Source organism: Zeus faber (assembly GCF_960531495.2).
Source record: "Zeus faber genome assembly, chromosome: 9".
Taxonomy (NCBI): Eukaryota; Metazoa; Chordata; class Actinopteri; order Zeiformes; family Zeidae; genus Zeus; species Zeus faber.
This window is the reverse complement of record NC_137197.1, coordinates 26018412-26032935: the sequence shown is the minus strand read 5'-3', so window position 1 is coordinate 26032935 and position 14524 is coordinate 26018412. Positions and strand designations below refer to the sequence as shown.

The 14524-nt window shown below is 48.7% G+C and overlaps 1 protein-coding gene across 1 annotated transcript; it reads left to right on the top strand.

Annotated features, from left to right (window-relative positions):
- Window positions 1-628: 628 nt before the first annotated feature.
- gap43 (growth associated protein 43) lies at window positions 629-13330 on the top strand. Its single transcript, XM_080007158.1, has 3 exons — window positions 629-742; window positions 8100-8715; window positions 12011-13330. The coding sequence occupies exons 1-3, from the start codon at window positions 713-715 to the stop codon at window positions 12088-12090; spliced, it is 726 nt and encodes a 241-aa protein (XP_079863284.1). The 5' UTR covers window positions 629-712; the 3' UTR covers window positions 12091-13330.
- Window positions 13331-14524: the final 1194 nt, after the last annotated feature.

The following is a 14524-nucleotide window of genomic DNA, read 5'->3' as shown; positions in this document are numbered from 1 at the left end:
AAGCACCGGAGCTTCTAATGGTGCTCGGGAGAGGGGGGGGGGGGATAAATAAATAAGCATCATATTTGTACAGACAGGTGACGGGGGAATCAAAGCATGAAATGAAATGACATCAGGAATTGTCATTCACGGATGGAGTCCCGCTTCCATTTCAGGGTGGGGCCGCGGCCTGAAACCGGCTTGCGGGGAGGCGGAGAGAGAGAGAGAGAGAAGGAGGGTGAGAAGATGTGGAGGAGAGGAGTGGGTTCATCACTTTGTGCGTGCGCGCGGGTGGGGGGGGGGCATGGTGGATGGTGGGTTGGGGAGGAGGGATGGAGAGAGAGAGAGAGAGAGAGGGAGAGAGGGATGGAGAGAGAGGGAGAGAAGGGAAGGGAGGGGTTTAAAGGGTGGGCTGGTAGTCGTTGTGAGGCAGCGAGCGAGTCGGGGAGAGGTAGAGCCGCCGAAACCGCGTGTGTGTGTGCGCCGACTGGGATGAGTAGCAGTGCTGGCCGGCTTTAGCGGTTGACACAGCCGGAGAGTTTGTGTGTGTGTGCGTGCGCGCGCGCGTGTGTGTGTGTGTGTGTGTGTGTGTGTGTGTGTGTGTGCGCACACGGACGAGCGAGAGAGAGAGAGAGGGAGAGGGAGAGGGAGAGTGTGAAAGGGTGCAGAAGAAAAGAAAGCAGACGGAGAGAAAGGGAGGAAAAAGAAAAAGGAGGATACTTCAACTACAACTATGCTGTGCTGCATAAGAAGAACCAAACCGGTAAACTGCCTGTTTCTCCTTCTTCTTTGTTTCTTTCTTAGTTTGTTTGCTTTGCTTTTTGCGGCACCAATATTTCCAGCTGCTTAAAATGAGCAACCTGTTAAAGTTTGGAACTGTTTATTTCCTAGCCGTTTCTGCTTGAGGAAGGATTAGGGGAAGGTGCGGGGTGTGATTTCCTTTGACTCGGGGCTCAGGGTGGTGTCTTTGTACGAGTCAGTCCAGAGAGCCCCCGACACGCCTAGTTAATGTGATTATCCCGCATGAATGGATGTTAGCACAATACCTCCCAGGCCTCACACTATACTTGGCCAGCGGGCCGCGCACTGTAACTGGATCTGTGCGCCCCAGCCTGGGCATCCCCCTCTTATTGATCAGCCATTTAAAAAAAAAAAAAAAAAAAAAAAAAAAGAAGTGGAAGATTATCAATCGGCACTTGTGCTTGTTCTCATATTGTCATTGGATTGGTTCTCTCGGGTGCCGCTCCCTCCTTCCCTCCTTCCTCCATCTCATCCCTCCATCCCGTCCACGCCGCTCGGAGGGAGGCCACCGTTTCTTTATTGAGGAAGATTCCGACTCATTAGGTCGGTGTTGCTAATTGACGCCTTAATTGGGAGGGTAGCACGTTGGCGTTATCTCCGACAGAATGGAGACGATACGGCAAAACTGATTTTCTACGGTGGGAGTTGGGGTGGGGTGAAGTGTGTGTGTGTGGGGGGGGGGGGGGCGGGGTGAAAAAAGGGTGGGGTACGGATGGGATTGAGCGGGGCCCTGCGCGTTTCCAGCAGCACTGTTAGTGTCAGTTGTCTCGGGGGAGGGTGCTGAGGCGTGGTGTGTGGGGGGCGGGATACAATGGGAACAAATTTGTCTCCTAAATGGATTATCATGTCCCTCTAGGTTTTAAGTGGATGCTGTCGGTGAAGGGGGTAACCCTGAAGAGTGTGCTGGTTAAATGGGTTTCGGAAAAGGGGGCACGTGGGGTACTTCACCATATCCCCTCCCCACCCCACCCCCACCCCCACCCCAACGCACCTCCCCAGAGCTGTTCCCGATGGCAGCGAAAAAAGGAGGAAAAAAAAAAAAAAAAAAGGTGTTGAGTGGAATCGGGCGGGGTCCTGACGTCGGGCGCGACGGCGGTGGGAGTCGTTGCCAACACGTCTCGCTGTTCTCTTGCCGGTGGAGGTTCATTGGGGCAGGTGTGATCTAGCGCCAGCTCCCCCCCCCCGTTATCTTGACTGATCATGATTTTATCGGGCTCATAACGCCGCGGATCCTGACGGGGCTTGATTGCTTCTTAAATGTCAGCCTGGATGAGTCATATTAGTTCTGGCAGGGAGGAGAGAGAGAGAGAGAGAGAGAGAGAGAAGGTAGTTGCAACACATGCAGGCACCACAGGATGCAGAATGTGCAGGCAGGCGACTTGGTCGGCATGTGCACACTGATCTTTACATTTGCCAAAAAGAGGCTTAAGATACAGGGTTGGTAATGGGGCGGAGGTGGAGGCGGGGAGAAGCGACGCCAGTAGGAAGATAATGCATTGACAGAGGAAGGCAGGGGGGGAAGGTGTGTGACAGGATAGTAAGATGGAGAAGCAGGTTGCAAGGTATGGGGGAAGGTAGCGACAGGCGGGGAGGCAGGAGAGCAGGGAGACAGAAAGCTGAAGGCAGGAAGCTCGATGGAGAGCCGGCGATGTGGAGGGAGGGTAGTTGTGTGAAGTGAGTGACAGCCAGTGACGAGCGGTGGAGGAAATGGTGAAAAGCGCGACCGGCCGCAGCCATGTGGGTGAGGCACCGGCTTCTCGCCATGCCCCTGCATCCGAAAAAAAACGCTTTCTCGAAATGCTGCTCCTTCCCAGCTGCCGGCGAAAATGTCCTCTGGCTCTAGAAGCACCCAGCCTCCCGACATAAATAAGTGATGGATGTGGTCGCGTTCCTGTTTGATTCGCTGAGAACATGCCTTTTCACTTCAGTGTGGGTCCGTTGGCCTGCTGTAGTGGAGTGCCTTAGCAACTGCGACATCTACAGCGTGGGAGTGGCTGGAAGCACTTCCCCAGGCTCTCATATCTGTGGCCCTTGCCCCGGCCTCACCCCAGCCCTGGCTATGTTCCCCCAAAACCTTTGCTCCACGATTTCCTAGACCCACGTTAAGCCTCAACCATGCAGAACCGCACACCATGCAGATCTTCTTCTACACCCTTTTCCAAAAATCCACATCGTGCCCAAGTCTAGTTCAGGCCCATGACCAGCAACAGACCGACCAAACCACACCATGAGAATTCCTCCAGAGGTCCAGCCTCTAGCCCATACCTGAGGCAACGTCATTGTCGATCCAAACGCCACCCTCATTGATAGTCCTAACTCTAGCCCCCGCCCCTGTGCCTTACTGGTTTCGCTTGGAGAAAAGGACGACACCTCTGCATGTAATTGTAGTTTTCCACCTTCAGCATTCAGCGCCGGAGCGTTCACCGTAGAACTTGGCACCTTCTCACGCCCTGTCCATTTCCTCCACTTCCTCACTACGGCTAATACTGGTCATCTCATTGACTGACAGACACACACACACACACACACACACACACACACACACACACACACACACACACACTTCAACAATACCGCACCCACCCCCCTCCAGATCAGTTCTGATCGTCGAGCCTTTGTTCAGGGAGAGCACCAGTGTAATTGAATTAAAGGCTGTTCTGGAGGATGTAAGGACGCCGGCATATGGCCGCTTAATAGTTGCCCGCCGGAGTGTCGTTCCTGGGCAGTCGCAAAAAATTAAAAAATAAATGGAGAAAAAAAAAAAAAAGGAAAAGAAACACAAACGCAGGCATAAAACGATGCAGCCCGCAAAGGCCACTCGTCAATTTCCAGTCGAAAGCGAAAGAGGGTGGCGGCGAGCGGCTGAGGCAGTCACCACCTGAGCCCTCCTCTCTCTCCCCCTTCTGCAGGGGGAGAGAGAGAGCTAGCAAGCTAAAAGGGTGTGGTGCTCCGCCGTGCCTGGAGAGAGAGAGAGAGAGAGAGAGAGAGAGGGAGAGAGAGGGAGAGAGAGGGAGAGAGAGGGAGAGAGAGAGAGAGAGAGAGAGAGAGAGAGAGAGAGAGAGAGAGAGAGAGAGAGAGAGAGAGAGAGAGAGAGAGAGAGAGAGAGAGATGAGTGGGTCGCGCTTCTCTCAGGGGAAAAAAAGAAAAAGAGTGGAGGAGAAGGGGAAAGACGGCGGCGAGATTCAATGGTTGTCTGGCACAACGCGTCTCCAAGGGCTTGACGTCCCCATCCGTCACCTCACCTCACGTCATGGAAAAAGCCAAACTGCCGGCGCGCTTACATTCGTCGATCCGCCGGACATTGTTTGTGCCATTTGAGTCAGGCATCTGAAGCGCTGGATAGGCGGACGGTGAATAACTGCAGTGGTCGCACCTGTTGGATCGGTGGAAAAAATGCCGTGAAGCCATAATTCCACGACGTTCACTCAAAGAGCAAAGGCAGTCTGCCGCTTGAACGCTTCACAATATAATAAAACACAAAGCAACCAAAGGGTAGTTATTCTTCCGGCCGGCCGGCGCGGGCATTAGCATGGGCTGCGGTTCTGTAGTAATTCAACCAATATTACCCCCCGCCCCCGCTTCCCTTCCTTCCCCACATCCTCTACCCCTCCTCCTGTGAACAAGTCCCTGATGGCGATGAGGCGCTGGCAAGGTGGTGGATTGCTGGTGTGTGTCATGGCGGGGGGGGATGGGTGTGTGTGTGTGTGTGTGTGTGTGTGTGTGTGTGTGTGTGTGTGTGTGTGTGTGTGTGTGTGTGTGTGTGTGTGTGTGTGTGTGTGTGTGTGTGTGTGTGTGTGTGTGTGGTTATAGATCCGCCGGTGAAGCCACCGACTGTGGGGTGTGGTTCTTACGACAGTCTGTGCCCACCCAAGGACAGAGACAGACGCCGGTGTTGGAAAAAAAAAAAAAGGGGGGGGGATGTGAAATGATGTAGTGGACGTTTACCTCGTACCGACTTCACTGTCTTCCCTGGTTAATGCTTAATTCCCGCCGGGTAATATTAAGGGGAATATTAACCCCCGCAGGCTGTTTCCTCCTCGTTTTTTTTTTTTAGAGCACGCGTGTACGGTTATCATTTGTCACTTGGCCAGCGTCGCTTTCAGGAACACGGAGCGACGCCAAATTTCCTGCTTTTAACTCGTCATGTGCGCCGTGCAATTTCGTTATGTGCGGCGTGCAGACGCTTCGATGCTATTTCTTCCCGGCTCATTCCAGGCGGGGACGACAGTGGTAGTACAGCTTTGTCTCCGATGCATCGTGCGGCTCGTCGCCGGGTCGTGAACAAACCGCCCGGTTGGCTGTTGTGCTGTATCCATGGCGACGTGGAGCGTTTCCGTCACCGCGCGTAAAGAGAGAAACGCCGCAAATCGACGTTAATAAGGCGTCGTATACAACCCCATCGTCAGAGTTGTTTGCTGCTTTTTCAGATGTAATTGAGGACGCGTGGTAATACGGCACGGGCATGACGAGCTGGAGATTTGGGGCCGTGTCGCAGGATTTGTGAATGAAGACCTTGCACACGTGGGCGGGGTTGAACCTGGCGGGATTTAAAGGAGCGTTATTTTTCATCGGGTGAATAATACAGTCAATTCAGTTCACGTTGTTTTATGCCTTCTAGACGGGGGCTGCGCGTCTCTCTCTCTCTCTCAGAACGCAGGAAATGGCGGCGGGAGATAGAACGCCGCACGACATATTAAGGGGGACGGATACACCAACGTCAATAATGCAAATTATGGTGATTCAGTGGTGGTCGAGCAGTCGCCACCGACCTTTCTGCTCTCTCCCCATGCACTAGCACGCCATGGCGTGGTGTTATTACCTTTACCATTACTCGTGCAAACAGCATCAGATTTAATTCCTGAGTTCCAATAATGATGTCACCCCCCCCCCCCCCCAACCCCCCCCCAAAAAACACCGTCATCCCTGGCGCTCTCTCTCCCTCTCTGACTCACTGCGTACGACCAGTAAGTAATTCTATTTGAGTTAAGTGCTTGGGTCAGATTTTGGCAATTGTAAGCACCTATGAGATCAGGCACAATAAAAGCCTGATAAGTCACCGGGGAGCTGCATATTATTAAGACTGTAGTCGCCTACAGTAACAGCCGGCCAACATCACGTCCTGCTCTCCTTCCTGCAGCACTCCCCTTTCTCTCCATTATCAGTCCTGGGGGCAATCGATTATCTAATTGCCACACACACACACACACGCACACGCACTCGCACGCTAAAACACTATACTAGTCTTATCTTGTACTGTCTTTTCTTTTGGCCATTTTCTGGGCGAGGCCAGCCCTTGTGGATTTCTGTAATATCTTCCGCGACAAAATGGCCAGAGCCCCCCCCGCCCCCAACCCCAACCCCCAGCGACAGCATGTGAATGAATAAAAGGCCACGGCGGTGGATATCGCCACGGTAACCACACCTTGGCCTCACTGCGCTAATATTGGACTGACACACTGACCCTGAGGAAAAGATGTGTTGTTTAAAGCCCCAGGCTCTTCAATCATGTCACGAATAAAGACATTGTCAGCCCCCCCCCCCCCCCCCCCCCACCCGCGCACCGCCCCTCCATGCTCCGCCCCAACCCCCTCCCCGATCGGAGAGCTGTCCAGGCAAGCCCCGTATCGCAAGCGGGAGGGTCGAATTTGATGTTGACAGATATGGCTTCATCCACAAAATAACATCGGAAAAGCACTTACTTACTGAATCCCTAAACATGACACTGGGTCCTCGGTGGTTCACGCCCAGTGCTAAAAGCTCCACATCCATCCAGGGCGTGCAACCCCCCCCTGAACACGCATGCACACGCGCACACACACCCTCACACACACACACACACACACGCACGCACACACTCATATCCACGGCTACTTCCTCCGCCGGGGGTCAGGTGTGCTGCCAATCAGGGTGACATATCATCCCTCTTAGCACCAACCAGAAGACAGCACCGTGATGAGTTAGCACTCTGGTTGTCAAGGTAACCTTTGATGGTTGGGAGGGGTGAGGCCGTGAATGCTGAGGAGCTTCTGGCTACCGACGCGTTCCCTAGCAGCAGCAGCAGCAGCAGCAGCAGCAGCAGCAGCAGCAGCAGCAGCAGCGGCAGCGGGAGCGGCAGCAGCAGCCGCCGCTGATGGACCCACGAAAAAAAGGAAGCCGCCCGGCAAATAGTGACGGGCTCCCTTTATTTCTGAGGAGCGAGCTTTTGGTTGCATCCTTGTTTTGTTTGATTTTGATGGTGGCTGGAAAAACGGAGTCTCTGGAATTTCAATGTAATCGTGCGCTTAATTTATTTCCAGGCCATTTTGGATTTCACTGTATTAACCCTTTCTGCATTAAATGAAAGTTATTTGCTCCCAGATCCCAGTGCAATAAATCCAAAATGTGGAGACAATAGACCTACAGACACCTCTATTATTATTATTATTATTATTTTTATTCATTGCATGAATAACCCAAAACCTCCCCCCCCCCTGCACACTAAATTGGGTACGTTGTGCAATTTTGTGTAAAATCACCAGCTCCCCAGCACGCCACACCCCGCCCCTCCGATCACGCAGTTTCGATTTCTCACAGTCTCTCATCCAGCTTCTGCTGCAGTTGCACCGCACGCTCTTTTGAATTTATTTGATTTAGTTCTTTATTTATTTTCTTTGCCTCATGTCGCCCGCTCGCTCACATTCATCTGAGATCTGCCGAGTTCAAAGTGTTTTGACGTCAGCCGCGGATTTATTTATTTAAACCTGTTTTTCCTTTTTGAATGTACTGATTCATTTTGTTTGCCACTTTCAGTGCCTCATCATTCATGTTTGTTTATTTGATTTGATTTTCTTTTCATTAGATTTTTATGACTCATAGCACAGCGCACTATTTGATGGACAGCTATGGACCCGGTTGCCTCAGGTAATATCTTGGATCCTTAATATTGCATTTGCTAACCATCTGTGTCCTGTCGTCTTCCAAAAACCCTATTCCTGATCCGATCCCGCCACAATCTTTCCACTGGAGATTTCCTCCATTCATGAAAACCCGCCTTGTCCCCATCCCCCCCCCCCCCCCCCCCCCCCCAATGAATCTTTCAGTTATGTCCGTCAATCAATCAATTTACAACTAAACTAAAAACAAAATCAGCCCTTCCCTCAGCCCTACTCGTGTGTTTTCTGGCTTCTGGCCATTTCTTCTGATGACATATTTTTACTGAAGGTAGAATTGATGATGTGTGTGGACCCTATTCCATGCTCCATAGTCGGAAGCTAGGGGTTGTTCTTTTAAAAAAGCCCTCGCCCTCCTTCACCCCTGTCTCTCTCTCGTGGGGTCCCCAGGTGGAGAAGAATGAGGAGGCCGACCAGAAGATCGAGCAGGACGGCACCGCCAACAAACCCGAGGACAAAGCCCATAAGGCCGCCACCAAAATACAAGCCAGCTTCCGGGGACACATAACTCGGAAAAAGATGAAAGACGGAGAGGAGGAGGAGGAGGAGAAGGGCGACAGTCCGGCCGTGCCCGAGGAAGGGACGGAGGAGGAGGAGAAGAAGGCGGCGGACGGAGAGGAGGCGCCCGCCAAGGAAGATGGGGGAGCCAAGGAGGAGGAGGGGGAGGAGGAGGGAAAGAAGGGGGCGGAGACGAGCCAGGCCAAAAGCCCCGTCGCGGCCGAGAAGCCGGCAAACTCCCCCGCCGCAGCCGCCGCCGCCACCTCCCCTGTAGGAGCGGCCCCCGAGCCCCAGAAGGAGGAGCCCAAGGCGGAGGAGAAAGCCGAGGAGAAGCCCAAAGAGGCCGAGCCCCCGGCGGCCAAGACCCCGGCCGAGGAGAAGAAGAAGGAGGAAGAGGAGAAGAAGAGCGAAGACAAGAAGGAGGACGAGGAGGAGGCCAGACAAGCCGACGTGCCTGCTGCTGTCAGCCCGACAGCGGAGAAGGAGGAGCCTAACCAAACAAAACCAGGTACCGACGCATCTCAACTTCAGTGAGAACCACTCACAGTCGCGCTCAAAAATGCCCCGCGGCACGCGTGAGGACATCGAGTTCACAGATTCAAAGAGTCCCCGGGGTGATTGCCTCCAGTAAATAACTAACGGAGAAGGAACGTGCGCTCCGCTTGGCAGGCACGGCCGGGAAATAAGTGCTTGTGCAGTCGCTTAGATTTAAGGATCTTTGGCTCTGCTCCATCATTCACCGCTTAACTAACACACACACACACACACACACAGGTAGCTCGATAGCACAGTAGAGAGCGCCTTTTGTAAGATGGAGGCAGCGTGCGCAGATAAGGTTCAGGCTGAACTAAAATGATGACAAATATCACGGTAATTGATCTGCGCCGGGCGAGAAAGACAGATACGCTTGTTGGCAAAATCGCTTTAGTCCCAATTTAGTCGGACAAAAATCCGCCCATATATGTAAAGGATAATGTTCTGATCACCCTGTCAGGGGCTTATTTTGTGATAACGACCAGCTGGCTGTACATTATCCCGCTTATTCCACTGCTATTTAGGAAATAAAGTACGGTATTGAGACGGAATATTTATTTGAAAGGATTTTCGAACTAGCAGCCTAATCCTACACATGACCAACCTGTTCCCTGTTCAGTCTTAGGTCTTGCATCGTACTTTCCCAGGGTTGTTGTTATTATTAACAGACTGTTATTTTTTCGAAATAACTGGCCGCTAATGACCAGTCAGAATCCAGTATTCCACAGAGTAGTGTGGAAAAATACACGTTAAATGTATTTATCACATTTAATTTATTTTAAAATGTATATACTGTATACAGTATATGTATTTAAAAAGACACAGTCGTTAAGTCTCCAAATGTCACAATCCTTTGCCTGACTATCAAAGTATTAACCCATATATTATATTTAGTTTGTCAAAATGATCCCAATTTCGTTGAGTAATAGACTGGGCGAACATAAATGTCGGCTAATATCGGAGGATATCTCTCATTTTACACGCCCGTCAAATGACACCGGGTGATCAATGACCTCCTCGTTTTGGACCTCTATGCTTCCAATTAACAGCAAAGGCCGTGAAACGACGTTACAACGCGCACGCGCGCGCGCACACACGCACACACACACACACACACACACACACACACACACACACACTTCAGTCAACGTGAACTCGTATATTTATGGTCCAAGGACTCTCAGACTGGGTCAGACAGGTGGCTAATGGAGCATGCTCAGTCTGAAGAGCACGCAACGCACACAGTGGAGAAGTACGAGGAAACTAGGTCAGCTAGGCACCCTCTCCCTGTTGTCATAGTTACCACCTCGACGACGATGGCTAGCTAGCACGGAGCGGCGCTGGGATAACAGGTGTTCTGATTTAAATGAATGATTAATGATCCCCGCCGGTCACAACGCACACACACACACACACGCAAAAAACAACACCACCAATTTACTCAGGAACTGACGTAGGAAAGTTCCACCCCGGCGTGGATCTGCTGCAGCGGCGTATCCAAAGTTAAGGCTCCGCATCAATATTTATATATATTTTTTTTACTCCAACGCACCTGGTTATGGCGGAGAGGCGAGAGCGTAACAAAGGCGAGGGCACAAAGCTGCTCCCGATCCGGCTGAATTATTTATGATGGAGGGTCTGGACCCGGTCCAGGTTCCAGAGCCGGTGCAGCTGGGTTTTTGTCGGTCGCACTGAGCACATTATGGGATTGTGCCGTAGGATTACAAGTGACGGATATTTCATTGTGTATTGGACTAATTTAAGTATGAGACTAGCGTTCTAAGTGCCTCTGTGCATCAGTAAGTAAGTAAGTTTTATTCTTAGGTTTCGCACTTTTCACATTTCTCTCTCGAAATAAATATTGTCGGCGAGAGGATTTCCTGCGACCCACAGTTTGCATTCTTCCGCTTCAATAAATAATCTTGACAGGATAAACACGATTCCGGTAAGAATTCCATTCACAACGCGGAGCCAAGCCGACCCTTCCGACCCCTCGATCATGACTCAGGAAGTCCTCCTCTCACACCAGCTGAATCAAATGAAACAAGTGTCGGGGGAAAAAAAATAAATGTACGACTCTTCTTTATTACTGAGTGACTCATCGGGAACCGAATCTCAAAGCAAGAGTCGAAACCTTTCTCGAATTCAAATGTGGATGAGGTAATGTCACTTAGCCAAGATGACGAAAAAAAAAAATCTATGAAACCCATCAAATATTAAATGCCCCATGTATGTATTTAAAGTGGAATCAAATTCTCATTGAGTTATTTCCCAAATTATTACAATAATAATAATTTGGAAACCACTTTGCACATTTAACCTGGAAGCTGATCCGCTAAGTGCCACGGTGGGACTCACTCCGTCTCTAGACACGCGCACGCGCACACGCTCGTACCCCATCGTCCCCTATTTCCCGCTGGATAGTAACAGCTCGGTGCGATGATGTCACCCCTCCATGTCTTTCCCGTTTCTATTAAAAGACCATGAGCTCATCCCAGTGTGACATCATTACCTCCGGGAAACCTGAACAATGGATCTTCTGCTTCTGCTTCTGCTTCTTCTTCTTCTTCTTCTTCTTCTTCTCCTTCTTTCTGAAAAGTGACACATTTGAGGGAGATCCTTTTTGAACTTTTAGGAGGAAGTGTATGTGTTTAAACCATAGACGGACGGATGGACGAGATGGGACGTCCTTTTGGTGCTGGACCGTCTCCTCGCACGAACATTATTTCCTTCACATTTTACATAAAATACATAATGCACACAAATCACAATTACAGAGGTGTCTGATCGCTGACGCTGGCATAAATGGACGTATCTAGACAGACATTTGTCTTCTTCTTAATTCCTACTGGTTTCCCTTGACACCCTATTCTTTGTCTTTCCATAATAACCTTCTTCCCTAGTTTAATGCTGCGTTCAGGGAACCTCGGAAGTCAGCAAATCCGAGCCGGTGGTCCCCGCTTCCAAGCCAAATGTGTTCTCATTGCCTCTGTTCATGAAATATGTTTGTTTGGCAGAACTTTGGAATTCCACAAGCTTCAAAATAAGTAAATTAGTATTTTAGCATAACATCAACCCTAGAGTATTGTAGATCCTAGTTAGATGTTCGTTTTGCACTTTTCCCAGTAGGAAGTCCGATTTCTTCCGAGTTTTGACTTCAGTGGAACGCGGCATAACTGTCCCCCGTCCCCCGTCCCCTCTCTCCTCATGTCCCTTCCTTCCCTTCCCTCCCTCCCTTCCCTCCCTCCCTCCCTTCCCCTCCGCCCCAGATGCTGCAGAGGAGTCTAAAGCGGAGGAGGCCGCCCCGGCGGACGCGGCGGAGGCCGGCGAGTCCAAGGGAAGTGAATAAACGAAGAAGAGTTTAAATGTTTAAATGGGAATTGAAGTCGAAGAAGAAGAAGAAGAAGAAGAAGAATTAACAAATTAAGATGATTAACACAAAAACAAAAATCTAAAAAGGTTTCTCTTTTTGCCTTCCCCCGATTGCGAGGGCGGTGCGTTTCTATTTGTTAGTCATTTTTTGTGTGGCAATGATTTTCTCATGTTGGGGGGAGTTTCCTAGCGTGAAGTTTTTTGGCTCAAGCTATAATGCGACGAGAAAGTAGCGGAGGCGATGATGGTGATGGTTGATGATGGGGATGGTGGTGAAGGTGGCGACGTTAACGGCTTCTTACGTCCAGGACGAGGCTAAACGTCGGCCATGTGATTTGGTGAGTCTTGCGCTATTTGTTGTGAGTAAATTAGCGGTCGAGTGAACCGGCTCGTCTGGAAATGCCCACGTTTAGAATGCGTTGCGTATGCACCGTGCCCAGTTTGCATCGCGATGCACCTTTTTATTTTTTTATTTAAATTTTTTTCTTCCTCGATGACATTTTACAAACCCAACGCTGTACATCTGTGCAGAAAGAAAAAAAAAAAATCCAAAACAAAACCGGTTTTCAAATCAAATCTCTAATGTACCGTCAAAAACAAAAGGATGAAAACTAGAATGTATTGATAAACGTGCGACATTTCCAGCGCGCTTCTCGACGTGTTGAGTCGTTGAAGCTCAGTTTACGCCCTTTTTTCGGAAACTCTTTTTTTTTTCCTGCATTCTGACTTCTAGGACCTGTGGCCATTTAAGCAACGTGAATCAATACACGATTAACCCACGGAAATCAACTATTATATAGATGTTTCTAGCCCTTACATTACGACCGGTGTCCCTGGCCAACGGGACGTGACAACAGTAGCATGAACCATCGAACCAAATGCATGATGGGAACTCTCCCTCCGAGAGGATTAACTTTTTCCGCAGTCACGAACAACTTAAAAAACGGTGTTGCGGCTTCTTTTTGATGTCTTTGGTGTTGTTATGACAGTTTGATATGAATTGGGGAAAGAAAAAAAAATACACACACTCTTGCACTGATGTTAAGATTGAAATGGAAAAAAAAACAAAACAAACAAAAAAAACAAAACAAAACCCTGAAGAGAATCAAAAACAAAACGAGCAAAACAAAAAAAAATACTTTTTCCTATGTTCCAGTGAGTGCAATGTCCAGTTTCAACCTTATCCGGGAGTTAAAACTTGTGGAAAAAAAAAAAAAGATACAGGAAAAAAAATCTAAAGAAAAATGGTTTCAATGTCTGTTTTCGAAATAAAGCAAATGTGCCAATTACCATCACACGCTGTGGATTTTGTTGTAAAGTTACTCCAGTACACTACACTGTATAATAACACAGATTAGAAAGTAATATATATACATACAGTATAATGTCAGATTTGGGGAAATATATACATTTGAATATTACACATGAATATGCGCATATATTTTACAAAACAATCCAATATCTTGTTATTTTTCTGCAAGGTTATACAACAGTATATTCTATATAATAATACACATTTAAAAAATATATATTGTATCTACAGTATATATACAGTATACAGTGTATATATATATATATATATATATATATATATATACACACACACACACAGTATATAGACTTATTTACAAAAAGGTTGTATGGTTACTGTATATATACAAAAAGCAGCTATGTTTTTCACTACATTACAAATAGGTTATTAGTCATATTTATCATTACATCTGAAGTTCAAAACACTACTTACATGCTGAAAACACTGTGATTACAGTGTTTCAGCTAATACAAATTTGAATAACAATATGTGTCATCTCCAGATATGGAATTTATATTCCCCTTGCATGTGGCTTCAAAAAACCCTGATAATTTGTTCCACTCACAATATGTCATGATGAGAAGGGTCGTTTAAAGTGGAGGTCCGTAGTATAATGTTGTTAAAAAAAAAAGCGGCCATATCATTACACATTCATATGAAACAGCCGTCCAGTTTTCGCCTCATGCATATGCTCCCATATATACTGTTTCCATCGTCCGCCATCTTAACCGCCAGGAATGCAAGAAGTGATTGGTAGCCACGGTCAATTTGATAAAGCATCCGAGCTAGATGTGGTCAGAGCATGAAGTAGCTCCACTCGGGGAAGCTGAAGGCTTGATCATGGCTTCATATCGCTAATTTTTCTAAACACGAACAATTGCGTCCCTAAATAAATAGAACTACCTGCTCCCGTACCGCGTATCAAAGAGTGAATATTGGTGAGAGTGATAGTACCTGTACTGGCTGTACAGTACAGGTACAGTAAGCATCATTATGTGGCGTCTCCTGACATCTAGTGAATAGGCAGTGAACTGCAGCACGGGGGGGGGGGGGGGACGCGCTTTAACGTGAGAATTTTGCGGAGAGAAATTGAAAATAT